Source organism: Chelonus insularis, unplaced genomic scaffold (genome assembly GCF_013357705.1).
Source record: "Chelonus insularis isolate UGA/USDA-ARS -01 unplaced genomic scaffold, ASM1335770v1 contig_3_pilon, whole genome shotgun sequence".
Classification (NCBI taxonomy): domain Eukaryota; kingdom Metazoa; phylum Arthropoda; class Insecta; order Hymenoptera; family Braconidae; genus Chelonus; species Chelonus insularis.
This window is the reverse complement of record NW_023276556.1, coordinates 2,789,988-2,805,500: the sequence shown is the minus strand read 5'-3', so window position 1 is coordinate 2,805,500 and position 15,513 is coordinate 2,789,988. Positions and strand designations below refer to the sequence as shown.

Below are 15,513 nucleotides of genomic sequence, written 5' to 3'. Positions count from 1 at the left end.
TACCAACTGATTTGTTATTGGTTTAATAGAGACGTGATCCACATTCGAAGAGAGTTAGTGACATTGGAGAGTTGAAAACTAGACGGGGAATTAATTCACTGACCCCAAGAGAGAAAGATCCCCCTTTTGAATGTTAATCATTAATTGTTTATAGTCGCAACACCTTCCGTTATGTCATGGTAATCACATACTGATCATGATGATCATAAAAGCAATTTTAATTGTAATGTCAGGATTGAATGTTAAATAAGCAAGGGTTGGTGATAAACAGCAGTAAATTGTTATGAAATAGTCCACGTGTTCACTCCAATTGACTTAAGATCGACTTGACGATCTACTCTCGTCAGCAACACGCGCGCTACTGAGAATGAAGATGAGTTAAAGAGTAGCCGAAGGTATTCGACGAGTTTCGTGAGTCATCGGGGTTAAAAAAAAATGAACAAGTTAAAAGTAAGCATGTAGAGAGACATGTTCAACGAGTTTAATGATTTATCATACTACGTATTAGTTCGTCAAATAACACTCAACTTATCACGTATTCTCACTTTATTTAAATTTTTTTGGGATGAATACAATCGTTAATCTATCACTCAAGTAATGATTCATGTATTAACATAGATTATTTTCAATTTATTTTTATTAATTACACGTAGAATGTCCGTTTATACATATCACTGTAGAGCAATGCTTCATGAGTGTATCTGTCTATTGTCTGTAATCAACAAAAACCCATTGTTAATTATCTACTCGATTCATTCGATTTGTCATATCAACATTTGATATCAGAAAAGAAGTTCCAGATAATATTTCCTGAATTTTCATCAAAAAATACTTTACCTGTTGAATAGTTTTGTCAAGATCAGCCAATGCTTTTTCATGAGCTTTTTGTAGTTTTTCTGTTTCTCTACCTTGTCTGATCCCCAATGTCTTTCTTTCTTCAGTGAATTTTTTAATATTATTTTGTTTCTTTTCACGTAGCCTACGTTCTTTGTCACCCTTGGTCTTCAAAGCCTTATCATTCATGACTTCCTTGGCCGTTTCACCGGAAACTTTAGCTTGACTTGCATTTAGTTCTTTAGTATCTCTAATAAGAAGTAATTAAAATCATGATAAAATAAATAAATAGAATAAAAATCAATTAACTACGTAACTGATTTATCATCGTTGAATTAAAAGTAATAAGTGCTTACTTGTCTTGTTTTATCTGTAGTTGTTTTTTTTGTTGAGCTTGAATGTTTTCTACCACTTTTTTAAATTCATCTTTTCCAGCTTGAATGTGAGCCTTATTCATTTCGCATTCTTCTATCTTGTGTTTCTTTAACATTTCTGACCATTGTGTTATTTGTTCTCTAATTACTGTTTTTAAATTTTCATCTTTCAATGCTGAATCCTTACTATAAAAAAATTAATTAATTAAAAATATATGTAGTTTTATGTGCAATGTTACTCAATATATGTCTGACTATAAAGATCACTAACTCCTTGCCCTTAATTAATTTATCAACCGCTGCCATTTGTGTCTTCTGCATGGCTTGTCTCTCTTTTAAATGTCTCTTTTTCATAGCATCAAACTCTTTCTGTTGTTTTTTACCAAGTTTATAACTTTTGTCTTTTCTGATCAGAATAAAAGTGATTGGTTCAGCCTCAAATGCCTCTGTGGAAATTTGATCAATCTTATTAAAATACTTCTAAGAAGTTTGTTTGTGTCTGATTGAGTTATTTTGATAAATTATCATAAAGAGAATGTACAAAGAAGATATTAAAAACAGTGAGACTAAAAAACATAAAGACAAGGACATAACTGAATTGAAAAAGAAGAATCAGAGAAGAGACAAGGACAACATTAAACAGGAAGTGAGAGTATACTACGTTTACTATTCACAGTATTATTTTTATCCAATTGAATATCTAGATGATTTAAAATTACAACTAAACATCATCTATGGAATTTATGCATAAAATTATAATCAATTATTGATGATTAAAAATCATTTTTTATTGATTTGAATTATTACTCAATTGCTCATAATAATGATTGATTCAATAATTTACCCCATTTAGGTCCTTCTTCTTTTTTTGGTTGTGGTGCAGAACCACCAGTTTGCTCAATACCTAGAGCTTTCATATTGGCAGCTTGTTTCTCGGCGGCTTTAGAGAAGCCACCAGGATCGGATAACATCGCCATGAAGTCTGGAAAAAAAGGAATAATTATCGAAAACGATCTTATCCTTATAGATTGACATTTGAAAATGCTTGATAATCGTATGTTTCCAAATAAGGTTACCTCCAAAGCCATCTGGTACATAAATTGATATTTCTATGTTACAAAATAACATCGGAAGAGCCATCGGAAAGTTAGCTTCGGTCTTTAAAGAAATATGACGGTAACCAGCTTGAAGACCATCAAGAGGCAAAATTCTTTGACCTAGCAGTTTACCACTTTCATCATAAACACCTAAATTATGATATAAAAAAAAATTTGTTTAAAAGAATGCATCAACTGAAGTGGATTAGATTGTTTTTCGAGACATAAAAATAGTAATAGGTATAGTATTTATGTGGTGATTTTTAATTTTATTGGTTGTTATTAATGAGATAAAAAAATAATTTAGATAAGATTAAAAGCTTTACCAAATCTCAAAACAGCCAGATCAGGAAGTACAACTTTACGGAAGAGAAACGGTTCTTCATTATAAACAGGATTCAAGCCGTTAGCTGGTACCATTCTGGTTCTAAACTCTTTTTTGATCGTATCTGCTGGAAGACCATACATATCAACTTCTACATATGTTCCAATCTTTTTATCGGATAAAAATTGCCCAGCAATGACCTGACAAATTGTTTAATTAATTAATAAAAGTCAGTAATTAATTATTAAGTATTAACAACATCTTATTTCAGGCAATTAATTAAATGGGTTTGATGATGGTGCTAATTTTTTACCTGGACTTTACACTGAGCTGCAATCACACCATCTACTCCTTCAGCAAAAGGATCGAATGTCTTATCAGCTCTTCTCATGAACTCTGGCTTCAACAAGTAGCCTGTGGTGTTATTGAATTCGAACTTTCCTTGATTAAGTTGCATAGGAAGGTCGGGAGTTTGGAAATTCAATGCCACCATCTGACAGCCAGCATTCCAAAACACTTGAGGCATGTAGTTTGATGAATCAGCTCGTGTACCCTTCGGATAAATCCTACTCATCTGTCGTTTGTTGTAATTAACAAACTCTACGGCGGAAGTCTTGAGATAATTGAGTGCTGCGGTCTCAGAGAAGGACGACATGTTATGGTGAATATTCTTCTCTGAAATTTAATCGCTTTATCACTTAATCATAATTTATATCTGACTTTAAATTCGATCGAAATAATTTATTTTCATAACTTTCACATTTTATTTGAATCTTAACACCCCAGTTAACTTATTAAATAAAAAATAACACTTCATAGTGATAATTAAATTAAGAGAATAATTTTTCAAAAGATTTATTATTTGAATAAAAATAGTTAATAATTTATTGAAATAAGGATCATTTTTTCTTACTTTCTGCTACATCGAATCCTTGAAATTTTATAGGCTGAGCATAATTAATCATTGATGACAACCATGGGTGGCAAGCCATAGTACTACCAGTGTAGACGACAGCAGCAGCTTCTCCACCTTCACCACCGGCACCACCACCTTCACCTCCTCCTTCGGCAGGAGCAGCAGCAGCTTCTGGAGGTGGTGCCGTAGGAGGAGCATTGGGATCTTCAACTTGTTCGTCCTTGGCTTCGAATTGACCCGCAAGGAAAAGTTCTAATTCCGCTTTTTCGACTTCCGGCTTGAGACGTTTATTTTTTATCAAGATCTTGCGCTTTAGAGCACTTGGAGGTGGTAAAGGAGATCCTGGTTCGAGCTAAAATGTACATAAATAAATGCAAATTTATAGTAGGTGCCTTTAAAATGTTGTAAACTAACAAGTTGGATTTATGTTGTATTTTAAAGTATCAAGTGATTTATATGTGAAATTAGTTTATTAGTTATGTATAAATAATTATGCAAAATTTTTCAAGCAATTAATTTAAGAGAAAATTTACAAACTAATTGATTGAAAAAATTAAATTATTTAAAATCAAGTAATGATTTTGATAAAAATATTTTTTTTATTGAATAGGGTTTTATTTTAGAGAATGCAAATAAAATTACTGATGCTAATGAGTAATCAGCTTACAGGATAATCCTTCAATGGTTCTTTGAGTAACAAATCTCCCAAGATGTCATCACAATACTTTGCCAGCTTATATTGTTGTTTCAAACAGCAGTGATTTTCAAAGCTAAGAATGACTGGATACTCGCTGGTGACAAAAGCGCAATCTCTCAGAGCTACGATCACGTCCTTGAATAGAATATCAGTACACATAGCTTTACCATGGGTTATTATCGGCTCTTCATCCTCGCCTTTCCCGTCCCAGCAATCAAGTTCGACGCACCTTTGAGTAATTATTTTATTTTATGTCTTTCATGTCGCCTGCTTAATTTATATATTGAAAACCTGTAATTACCTGCAACCGGCGAGAAGCACTTGACGATACATCTCTACTGTACTTTTACCACCAATTTGTCGTCCACTCAAATAAGTATTGTGACTTGAATTTATGTAATAATGAGACAGAGGTTGGTCCATGTCCATCCATTCATCCAATTTGTCCAAAAATACTGGGGCATTTTCATCACTCATTAAATAACGAATAAATCCTTCTTTTGATAATTTTTCTGCAATTTTAAAATTGTATTATTATCATTTTATTCTATATTAAAATGTCAATTTATTTTTAAAGATTTTACTTTCATTTTTCAACTTCTCGTCTGATTCATAATCATTTATTATTTCAGTGCATCTTTTTTCATCATAAAGTGGATAGAGGATTTCATTAAGCATAGGATCTCTCTGTTTTTCATTCATGAAGTTCACCAAAGACATTAAAGTAATATATTCTTTTCCACTTGTTCTGAAAAAATATATTTAATGTTTTAGGCAAATTTGATTAGAGAATTTTTATTTTATTTATAGAAGTGATAATTAAATTTATACTAACATAGTTTGAAATAATTCTTCAATATCGTTTCGTGGACAAACTTTAAAATAAAGGGTTGTAAAATGTTCTAGTGTGAATGCTGATACTTCCATTTTATCACTCTAAAAATAACATTTAATTAATAGATAATTTTATTGCTTATTTAAGTTATTGCCCACTTACTTTTCCATTTGGTAATCCCATCTCCGACAGACATTGAAAAACTAACTTTTCTGTTTTCCCGGATGCAAAAGTTTTAGCGATTACTTTTACTGGAAGTTTTCCTTTCGGATCCACGGAAAAGCAAAGTCTCATCCAACTAAGAATTTTAAAACGGAGTATTATTATACAGTAAAAATAAAAAAAATGTTGATAATAAATAATTAATCACGAGAACTTTTTATGTTTGTTAATCCATTTAATTTTTAACTTATTTCTTCTCAAACTTAAAACAGCTTCAGTATATTGATTTATTTAACAAAAAAGTGTCTACATATTTGTTATTTATTGTACTTTCTAATATTTAATTTAAAATAAATATTAATCTATTAGTATTATTATTCAATGTATTTCTGTTAATCAAATTTATTCAACGTAGTCAAACGTTTGGTGAAAGAACTTACTGCTTCTTCAATTGGATTGTTGGACAAACATTACTTGCTTTTGTATTGTGCGTGATTTTTCTCAATCCATCTTGCCATTGCTAAAATTGATATTTTATTTATTAAAAAATTTCTTCATACATTCAGTGAATTAAAATCAATAAGAAGTAATAAATTTAATAAATGAACAATTAAGGTAATTACCTTAGCTTGTTCGGGACTTTCTAATACAATATGTTGGTAAATAATATTTGTATAATCAAGACCAGAACAGATCGTTAAACTTTTATCATTCAGCTGTTCGGGAGTTCCATGTTTACTCAATTTACTAGAAATCTTTGGATCTTTTGGAGTTCCCCCGTATCGAATATCACACACTTGAGCAAGTTCTATTACATCACCATCCTACAAGGATGATATCATTTATTCAATTAATATAAAATTTACCCTACATTTTGATCAATTATTCTCTTAATAATGTTAAGTGATTATAAATTACCTTCCCATCACTCTTCCAGTAGAGAAAAAATCCATATTCGTCAACTTTAAAAAGACAACTGGGTTCAAATTCTGTAGTTTCCTTATCTTCAAACCAACGATCACACGTAGCACCTTTTTGCAAAAAATCTGGTACTTCAATTTGCCAATTAAATTCAAACTTTTTCGTCATGTTGTTACAAGACCGTTAATAATTCTTTTATTGACTTATTAAAAATGATACAATAATTTTAAATAAATTCCTTGAATTCCTTCAATTAGAAATCGACAATTTTTTTTTACGAAAAACATTGAATATTGCAAGGCCAACAACTCAATGTTTCAATACTACAATAGTTGTTTTGTTAAACTACTTTCAACCCTACATGAAGTCGTACAATTTAATTAGCTTAATCCACTTTTGAGGAATTAGGATTCTTATGAAGACATGTGAAAGTGTCTAGATTTGATTTTGGATTTTTTACAAATATAAAAATCTATTAGTGACCTACTAATAATACGATCATTTTCATTTCTATACAAAAAAATTTCATTATTTATTCAGTTCATGGCGTAATACATTGATAAATGAATATCAAAATATATTTTTATTTTGTTAGAACATATGTCATTACTTATCATCTATTTGTACATAAAAATTTGTGGAGCATTCCTATAATGATCTATTTTTTGATTAATCCAAGATACAGAATTTTTATCTATTAGATAAAATGAGACATATTTCAATTAATGTGTAAGTAATTTTCAGCCACTCATTAGAGTATTTATCTTGACTATCTTAATTATACTTCCTTATATCATTATGAAGCTATTTAAACAAGTTTTTTTTTTAAATTAATCAACGTAACTTATTATTTTTTAAGTGGTTACTGTAAAATTAAACATAATCACTCAGTGAGAAATTGTTTTATTTTTTATTTATGCAAAACTATTACACTGGCAAAAAACGTAGGAAAAAATCCATTTAAAAGTGAATAAATAAATTTTTATCGTTTTGAAAAAGAGTCGTAATAAACGACTAATAAATCTTCATTAGATACCACAAACATTAAATTATTCTCAGGTATTGAATTTTTTATTTAATGCAAGAAATGAAATGGAAGATAAATAATTATGTAATTTAATCCATCCATAAACATTTGTTGAACATTCCAATATACAGGAACGAAGAGTAATTTAATTTTTGTACTCCAAGATATTGCAAAGTAAAAATAAAAAACTGATAAAATTAACTCGAACATCGTTATATTTTTGAAAAAAATAATAAACGGTTAATAAATTGTCACAAATAACATCAAATAACTACTGAAGCTCAAATCATAAAAAGTTCATAAATAATATGGTATAATGTTTATTAATATTCATAAATTATTTTGTATTAAAATATTTATCTTTTCTTAATTTCGTATAATCCAATAATATATGCAAGATGAAGTAGTGATTTCTTTACAAATCTGCTAGTTTTTCCACTCTTACTTTCTCCAATCTCAGAGAAAAATAGCTATAAACTAGCAAACTTATGAAGTAATTGGATTAAAATATCAGTTAAATATTGTATATAAATATATTATTTACATTTTATCGGTTAAAATAGTTTATATATATTAAATAGTCATTTAAAAACCTCATAAGATAATAAAATAATTAGTGTGAACTAATTTATCTTAGTGACTAATTATTGTATAATTAATACTATTCAATGTACGTCATTTGGCACGAAAAATACAAGTACTTTTTTTTTAATTAGACAGATTTTTCTTTTTGGTTTCGAATAAAATTTTGTATCTTTGGCATTTGATAAACACGTAGTGATGCTACAGAACCAGCACAAGCTCCAAGCCAATAGACAATCAAGTGTTCCATTGTTGAAGTACCAAGGCATCCATACTTTAATGATGTTGCTAAAGCCGGATTGAAATATCCTCCGGAATAATTGAATGCTGTAAAATTTTAATTTGTTTAATTAATTTTGTTTATCATATAAATTATGTTCTTAAAATATTTTTTATTTAAATTCTTACGTTAATCTTGTGATAATTTTAATACACATTCTTGCTCTTAAAAATATAAGTTAATAAATAAGTTCAAGTATTCAATAACAGTTTTATTTTTATAAATCATTATTATGAATAAAAATATGTGTATTAAATATTTGACGTATCAAAATAAAGAAGATGAGAAATTAAATATATGATTATTTTTGAAGCTGAAATAATACTGACCAGCAACAACTAAAGAAGTTCCAACGAATGCATCGATGAGAGTACTAAATCTAGGATTTAATTCACCTAGAGCTCGTGAAATTACACGACAAATGCATGTTGCAACACCTTCCACAGCTGCGCCAATAACTACAGGTACCTGCAATAAGAGAATACATATCAATTAAATGATTAAGTAATTATAAATAAATGAGTTTGGATGTGACTTTTCAAAGCCTTTTACATACTTGTAAATCAGTTGAGCAATCATCGAAAGCTCGGTTTTTGTGCGTTGAAACAATTTCTAAGTACCAAAGTAACTGTATATATCTAAAAACAACAAGACCTCCAACAAGTTCAGCCCAAATTAAGAGAACAGCATCTTTAAAAGACTTATTTCCTTGAATGAAGTCTTCAATGTGAGTATAAGGACAGGCTGTGGCATCTTCCCAGTTCAATGACCACCAGATAGTTAAAATGAAGAGATAAATAGCATACATAGACACTCCCCAGTTGTCTGCAACTACATAAAAAATGACAATAATAACTACTGTTTGTATTCGGGATTTTTTTCAAATAAAAATTATTTATATTTTGCGGAACGTATAAATATACTTACTTATTATAAGTTCGAAGCACGCTCCGCATAATTCAGCAGTAGCAATTCCCTCTAGAAGCAATGCTCGAAGAAAAGGTCTTTGTGTGTAAAATTTAACATATTTTCGTGCCCAATATGCTATTAGACTCGTAAGTATAATGTATAGAGTTGAAACCGCCAAGGCAATGAGTGACGCTCCCATTTCGTTTTATATTTGTGTCTTCAGACTCTGGTCAATTAAAGAAAGAAAGGTCACATGTTAATTGATTCAACCTACATCATTATTTAATTTTTCATTAATCATTAATAAAAAAATATTTCTAAATTTTATTTTAAGATAAAATGCAATAAAATTGTCCAAGCACTGCCAGTAATTTTCTAGCGTTTCAAAGAATGCTGAGTAAAATTATCGTGAGCTCATTAAATAACAACTCTATATGCGTGACGCAACTTGGAATGAATGAATCAACAGATGTTGAAGTAACTTACAGATTCACTTTAGAATTCCTTTTGTAGAATAATCACACTTAACTGTCAACAAACAACTGGCTACTGACTTCATATTTCCCAGTGTTTTTGAGAATTTTCGGTTTTCATATATCCCCACGCTGATGACGAGTCTTGGCAGGTATTTAAAGGTAGCTCTTACGAAATAAATCGTTATAGAATTCATATCTCTAAATAGACTGCAGTAAAGAAAAGAACTGATCTAATGTAGGAAACTTCAATTAATTATCATCATTAAAATTACACGTAAATTTATCAAGTTTTTACGATTCAGATTTATTCAGCTTATCAAGTACTAACTACATGCTTTGATACATAGTTAAATGAATTTTATTTTATAAGAATGTCGACTAAGTATTATTTTTCCATTATAAAAAAAGGCAATGAAAACAAATTATTTATTTACAAGAATCCAAAGAGTCCCCTTTGTGTTTTTTTGCAGTTGCTTGATTTTCTTGAGCCTCTTCTTTTGTTATTAGCCTGGAAATCCGTTTGTTCCGTAAGTAAGCCATTGTACTAACAGCAGAAGTCGTTCTAAACAAACGAAAAAAATTTACATCACAAATTATTTACTACAATAATTATAAATTAATTACCACTGATGAATACATACTTAGGCTTTGCTTCAACGTACATTTCCATTGTATTTCCGTCTCCAGAACTAGAAGATAGTCCTGGAGAATAAGTAACAACTTTGTAAATGGTTCGTGAATTAGTCTGTGATTCTCCTTCTTCAGGAGGTTCATTCATATTTTGTGAACTATTCCCTAAAGATTCCTCATCGGCCGCTTTTTTCTTCACCTCCAGTTCAGCTTTTGGAATTTTTTGTTCGGGCTTCTCTAAATTTTCTGGTTTAGGCTTAAGTTTACCATCTTGTGTAGGAAATTGAACAGTCGGTAAGTTGATCGTTTTATCACCTTTTGTTTCATTCATTAATTTAATTAAGAGATTTGAGAGCTCCTCACGTTTTCTCGTAACTATTATTTCCTCAAACCAATTTTTTAATGTTTTTATGGGCAGCGTATAATTCCTTATTGGATCCTGAAATAAAATATATATGGTTAACTAAGATTTTCCAATATTAGAAACAAAAATTTTATGCAATAATTTTATTTTACTAACCTTGAAAAAGCTTTCAACATATTGGAGAAGATAAAGCCCACAATCTGTAAAATTTGATTGCTGTGGTACTTTAGGACAGCATCCTTTAATAGTATCTTTTGAAAATATTTTTTCTTGGCCAACCTTAGCCATGTATTCGCAACTCAAATAATCACGGAGAGTAGCAACAACTCGAGATCGACTGGCACCAGCCAAAGAATCAAATATTAATATACACGGATACTTTAAAATTGTATCTTGTTCATTATGAGTAGATTCTGGTTGAGAATTTTCTGTAGTCTTAGCTGATTCAACAGTGATTCCTTCGTTAGTACGTGCTTCTTCTTCATCATCTTCACTGTCCATATCCATTTCATCATCATCACCTTCAGCTTCATCTCTTTCAGAATCATCATCGGCTGGATCAATAGTAATTGTTGTAGCTACTGGAGTGATAGTTGTATTTCCAATAGTCACAGCTTGAAGCTTAACATCTTTTTTCTTTTTCTTTTTATTCTCTAGATCCTTCACTGGCAATGAAGGAGGTATTACGGTACCTACAAGTCCCGGAAAACATATAATAGCTAAAAACCAATGAGCATGTTCATTAATTGGAATAATAACAAAGTCTTTTTCAAATATATTAACGTTCTTGGTCCACTTTTGAACTCTGGCATGTCTTTTGGTAGCTGGAGTCTGTGACACATTGTTATCAGGAGCTTGAGCATGACGGCTAGTTAATCTTTTGTAAAAATAAGAGCTAAACACATGAGTTCGTTGCTGATCTACATTAGAAAGCACTTCAAGTGTTAAATATTTTAAATAAAAATCTATAATCACATCATTTAAAAATTGATCTTCTCCGAGACAACTATAATCTTCAGTGTTAATCGTAATACCACTTTTAGCTGGAGGCGGTGGATAAACAGTCATTTTTTGAACAACATGTTGACTTGGCCGACCATTTGTAGCATTTACATTTCCTGAAGTGGCTGTAGATTGTCGTTTTATCATATTTTGCATCTGAGGGTTTGTTTTTGGTGATGCACGCACAAGAATATCGTTTGCTTCTTTTGAATTAAGTTCTTCTAAACGACCTCCAGGAAGGAACAGAGTTTTACAAACATGTTTTGATTCCTCTGAAATTTTCTCTGGCAATAGTGTTATTCTTTTATGCGTGTGGTCTTTACCAGCAGGATCATAATAAGGTCCTTTTGAATCCTGCATACCCAAAACTTCTCGAATCATTGCACCACAATTAGGTGTGGTGTAGAAAAATAGCACAGGCATACCTTTACCAAAATGAATTAATACTTTCACTATATCTGATAGATTCACTTGAATCTTTACGACATGATGACTATCTTCTAGTAATGGAACGGCTAGCATTAGACCACTTTGATTTATTGTTATTTTATCACGAGGAATATATTTATATGACCCTATCCTAACTGTACGACAAATTAGTGAAGTAGAAATTTTTGTTGGAAATAAATCATCTGAGTGCCTATCACCATTATTTCCATCATTTCGTGGATTTGTGTCTATTGGATTTATAGAACCATCTGAATTCAAAGTTATATTATGATTTGTGATGATTGGCTCTTTATCTGATATCATTTCTGGTATTTCTGACATTATATTCATTTGTGTCTCCATTGGATTAATTTGAGGTTCACATTTTTTATTTCCTGAATTTGATCCATCTTCTTCCTCATCAGATGAAAGAGTTAAACATTCTGGCTCTTTCATGGGTTTCATTTTAGGCGGAAGTTTAGCTCGTCCTCGTGGACGTTTGGCCATTAATTCGCGCTCAATCTTACCTCCTTGGTCACTTCTTTGTTTACTATAATACTTGTTAATGGCTATTAATGCTTCTTTCTTTTGTTGTTGTTGAGTAACAGTCATTGGAATTTGCTTCACATCACTAGGCAACTTTTTTCTACATCTTACACATCGATTAAAGTCCATGGAACTTATTCCGCAGTTTGGACAAACGGCCAATCTTCCATCGATGAATTTCGGTTCTTCATGTGGAATTGTTGAAGAGGTATTACTTTCGTCAGTAACAGTTGACGCAGTTTCTGATGAATCAGATGGATCTGATGTATCTCGCATCGTAGCAATTACTCCTGCTTCACTTTCAACGATATAATTAATATTCAATTTTGTATCAGAAACCAGAGAAACAACAGTTTGACCATTAAACGGAATTTTTGCTTGCTCTAAAAGATCTTGAACTGTGCATTCTTCATTAGGTATGTCAAACGTGATCAATCTTTGCTCTCCACTTGGCAATACTACTAACATCTTCACAACATTTCCACTTATCTGTTGTTGTACAATCGCATTAGCAGGATTATCAATAACTTTTTGTAGATAAGCAAAACTTTCCGAGCCTGAATCACAATCTCCAGTTGATAGATCTCCTTGGTTAGATTTTTCTGGAGAATAATTTGGATAAGGCATTCTCATGCAATCAGGGCTTGAATCTGGTGATGCAGGACAAGGTGGCAATGGTCTATGTTGTTGAATATTCAATGGTGGCATATGCCTTTGTGGAGTTACTGGAGCGCGTTGGTTACGATTAGAAGTTCGTGGTGGTTTTTGTGAGACATTATTCGAATTTTGCAATGATGGTTGAGGTTGAACTAAAGCTAAATTGCGTCGGGTTTGATTTCTTGCTTGTTTAATTCGTTCGCTTAAAGAATCAAGAGGTTGGTTATTTAATAAGGGGTTTTTGACAGTTCCTGGAACCATAGCAGGGCGTAGCTGTGAATTATCAGGACGAATTGGTGCTCGTGCTAGTGGCTTCGGTGGTATGGTACCTGGAGATGAACTTTTTAATCGAAATGTTGGTACAGTAGGTTGATGTATGAAAACGTTTCTCGTCACTCCTGAGTTTATTTCATCAGTTGCTTCAGCTGGTAATGACAATTCTGGAGTAGGAAACCTGTTTCTACTTTTTGGTGTTGTTCCTACTAATTTATCTGATGTCCCTTGGGCTAAATGTGCCAAAGCCAGAGCCTGAACAACGAAAAGATTATATAATAATAATTAACATCTATAAACTTGGTTTTTTTTATCATTAATCAATATATAGCTTTAACATTTTTGATAAATACAGACTTATTCATATTAATGTTAAACTTAATATTAAAAAATTGTGCAAAACTAAAATATATTCGACAAAGTTGGTAATAAAACTCACAACTTGAAAAAAAATTTCAAACTTACAGTTTTTTGAGTTTGATTCTTGATAAGAGCAGATGACTGATTCTTGAAACCAACGGCGTTTACCCACTGGACATCTTGCCTTTCATTTGGACTACTCATGGGCCCCTTTGAATTTGATCGTACAATTTTCGATGATTCTTTAACTGAGATTAATTCTGAACCTTCAACTGTTGTATTATCTGTATTCATAGGCTCTGTATTTATAATAAACACGTTTTGTCTGCAATAAACAATATAAATAAACAATAACACTATATTTTTAATTAACCGGAAATAAAAAAGAATGAGTTATTACAATCATTACCCTGAATTCACTGTAGTAGACTGATTTTGAACGACTTGATGTGGGAATGATGCAGAATTAATATCTGAAGTTGAATAGGTTAATAAACTTGGACCTCCATTAGCACCATTGTTCATATCCTGTAAAACTAAATGAAATCTTTGACCGTCAACTTCACATAGCTGCTGAACATCATCCACAGTGATAGGAACACTATTATCGGTAACTATATTATAATATTGTGCCATAGTCTCACAAAATTGTAACTTAAAATCAGTTCGGTCACTATTCAATCATTTTTCTAATACACAATCATCTCAGGTGCTCATATGCTCGTTCTTTTGCCATAGATCTTTTACCTGTACATGAAATATAAACATTCCAATGTTTTTATTGACCCAACTTATCTCTAAAAGCATACAGGTTGTTAAATGCTGATGAAATAACAGATAATTCGTTTTTACTAACCTTAAAGGTAAAGTTTTACTATTTGATATCTATGTCTAAAATACAAAATATTTGTAGTTAAAAATTTAATGAATTTTCATTAGTTGTAATAAGTAATTAACTGAATAATTACAATGATAAATTATTTTTTTAAAGCAACTTTTTTATGCATTTCCAGATAGGCAAATGCTCTAATTCGTGGAGATGCCAATACAACAGACTCATAACCTCGATGGTGGGAGCGGCGCGCTAAAAGAACGTTAACTACTTTTCATGCATTCAACAACCATCACTTTCTAGCACCGAATTTTATTATTGATACTTATTAGTTATTCAAAAGTATTACATATAAACTTTATTATTAAATAATACGAGAGAAGACTCGTGCTTTTACAAATATAATTATCCAAAAAAACAATTTTATAACTATGTACTTATAAATCTAACGTACTTACGAATGTCTGCCACTTTATTCTTTAGTTTCCATAAATGTTATAAAAATGTGTTCTTATCGTTGAAATACTTGGTTATATTTTTATTTTTAATCACTTTTTTTTAAACACATAAAATTCGAATAATGGTCATTTTTGTTCATCTTACGCGTTAAATAATTTCATGAATTGTCAGATATCAGTCTAGGCACAATTGGGTATGAAGCAAGAGAGATACGTCACTGCATCATCATGTAGCAAACCGATGCTTCCGTTTCTATAGTCGTTATAAGATCATGTACCATTACAAACAAATTGTCTCAATGTTTTCCATTTTGATTATAACATTGGCGAATTTTTCGTACTTTTTATGATGATACTAGCAAAAACGTTCTTATTTTATTAGCTGTCACCGTATAATTAGTAACAATCAACTTCTTTTCATTCTCGATCGACCACGTGCGTCTACATTCTGTTGTTAAAACGCGGGAAAATTTCAAATTTTAGTTTTAAACACCATCTGTTGGTTGAGATTTTACATAATTTTTCTC

General features: G+C 30.9%; 2 protein-coding genes and 1 long non-coding RNA gene across 12 annotated transcripts; 1 reads left to right on the top strand and 2 right to left on the bottom strand.

Annotated features, from left to right (window-relative positions):
- Nucleotides 1-180: 180 nt before the first annotated feature.
- Nucleotides 181-2,368, top strand: LOC118068666 (uncharacterized). The gene is made up of 3 exons (XR_004690530.1): nt 181-450; nt 1,623-1,854; nt 2,062-2,368. It is a non-coding gene; the product is annotated as an uncharacterized lncRNA (long non-coding RNA).
- Nucleotides 532-6,453, bottom strand: LOC118068662 (1-phosphatidylinositol 4,5-bisphosphate phosphodiesterase-like). The gene is made up of 17 exons (XM_035086233.1): nt 6,159-6,453; nt 5,864-6,064; nt 5,681-5,760; nt 5,241-5,376; nt 5,079-5,179; nt 4,828-4,991; nt 4,545-4,755; nt 4,214-4,472; nt 3,544-3,898; nt 2,944-3,305; nt 2,632-2,830; nt 2,285-2,455; nt 2,053-2,190; nt 1,480-1,654; nt 1,191-1,394; nt 838-1,084; nt 532-712 (listed from the first exon to the last, which is right to left on the bottom strand). Exons 1-17 carry the CDS (start codon nt 6,327-6,329, stop codon nt 644-646), a joined length of 3,243 nt encoding a protein of 1,080 aa, XP_034942124.1. The 5' UTR covers nt 6,330-6,453; the 3' UTR covers nt 532-643.
- A 1,039-nt stretch (nt 6,454-7,492) lies between these two features.
- Nucleotides 7,493-15,511, bottom strand: LOC118068675 (sentrin-specific protease 7-like). 10 transcript variants are annotated; one of them, XM_035086259.1, is made up of 9 exons: nt 14,987-15,507; nt 14,106-14,443; nt 13,802-14,021; nt 10,586-13,591; nt 10,060-10,504; nt 8,978-9,151; nt 8,607-8,881; nt 8,380-8,518; nt 7,493-8,097 (listed from the first exon to the last, which is right to left on the bottom strand). In XM_035086259.1, the coding sequence occupies exons 2-9, from the start codon at nt 14,330-14,332 to the stop codon at nt 7,901-7,903; spliced, it is 4,683 nt and encodes a 1,560-aa protein (XP_034942150.1). In that variant the 5' UTR covers nt 14,333-14,443; nt 14,987-15,507; the 3' UTR covers nt 7,493-7,900. The 10 variants fall into 10 exon arrangements, with proteins under 10 accessions (XP_034942150.1, XP_034942147.1, XP_034942146.1 ...); XM_035086256.1 differs by lacking the exons at nt 7,493-8,097; nt 8,380-8,518; nt 8,607-8,881; nt 8,978-9,151 and adding exons at nt 9,776-9,997; nt 14,553-14,587 and having other exon boundaries at nt 10,077-10,504; nt 14,983-15,502; XM_035086255.1 differs by lacking the exons at nt 7,493-8,097; nt 8,380-8,518; nt 8,607-8,881; nt 8,978-9,151 and adding exons at nt 9,776-9,997; nt 14,553-14,587 and having other exon boundaries at nt 10,077-10,504; nt 14,987-15,502.
- Between the last annotated feature and the right edge of the window lie 2 nt (nt 15,512-15,513).

Bases quoted from the DNA above. Each gene is read 5' to 3' on its own strand.
- LOC118068662 (XM_035086233.1), bottom strand. From the start codon at position 6,329: ATGACGAAAAAGTTTGAATTTAATTGGCAAATTGAAGTACCAGATTTT. The intron at 6,065-6,158 runs GTAATTTATAAT...TCATCCTTGTAG, and splicing joins ACTGGAAGAGTGATGGGAAG to GATGGTGATGTAATAGAACT. The intron at 4,473-4,544 runs GTAATTACAGGT...AATTACTCAAAG, and splicing joins GTGCTTCTCGCCGGTTGCAG to GTGCGTCGAACTTGATTGCT.
- LOC118068675 (XM_035086259.1), bottom strand. From the start codon at position 14,332: ATGGCACAATATTATAATATAGTTACCGATAATAGTGTTCCTATCACT. The intron at 13,592-13,801 runs GTAAGTTTGAAA...TTCGTTGTTCAG, and splicing joins AGAATCAAACTCAAAAAACT to GCTCTGGCTTTGGCACATTT. The intron at 9,152-10,059 runs GTAATTAATTTA...ACGAAATGGGAG, and splicing joins TAAGTATGTATTCATCAGTG to CGTCACTCATTGCCTTGGCG.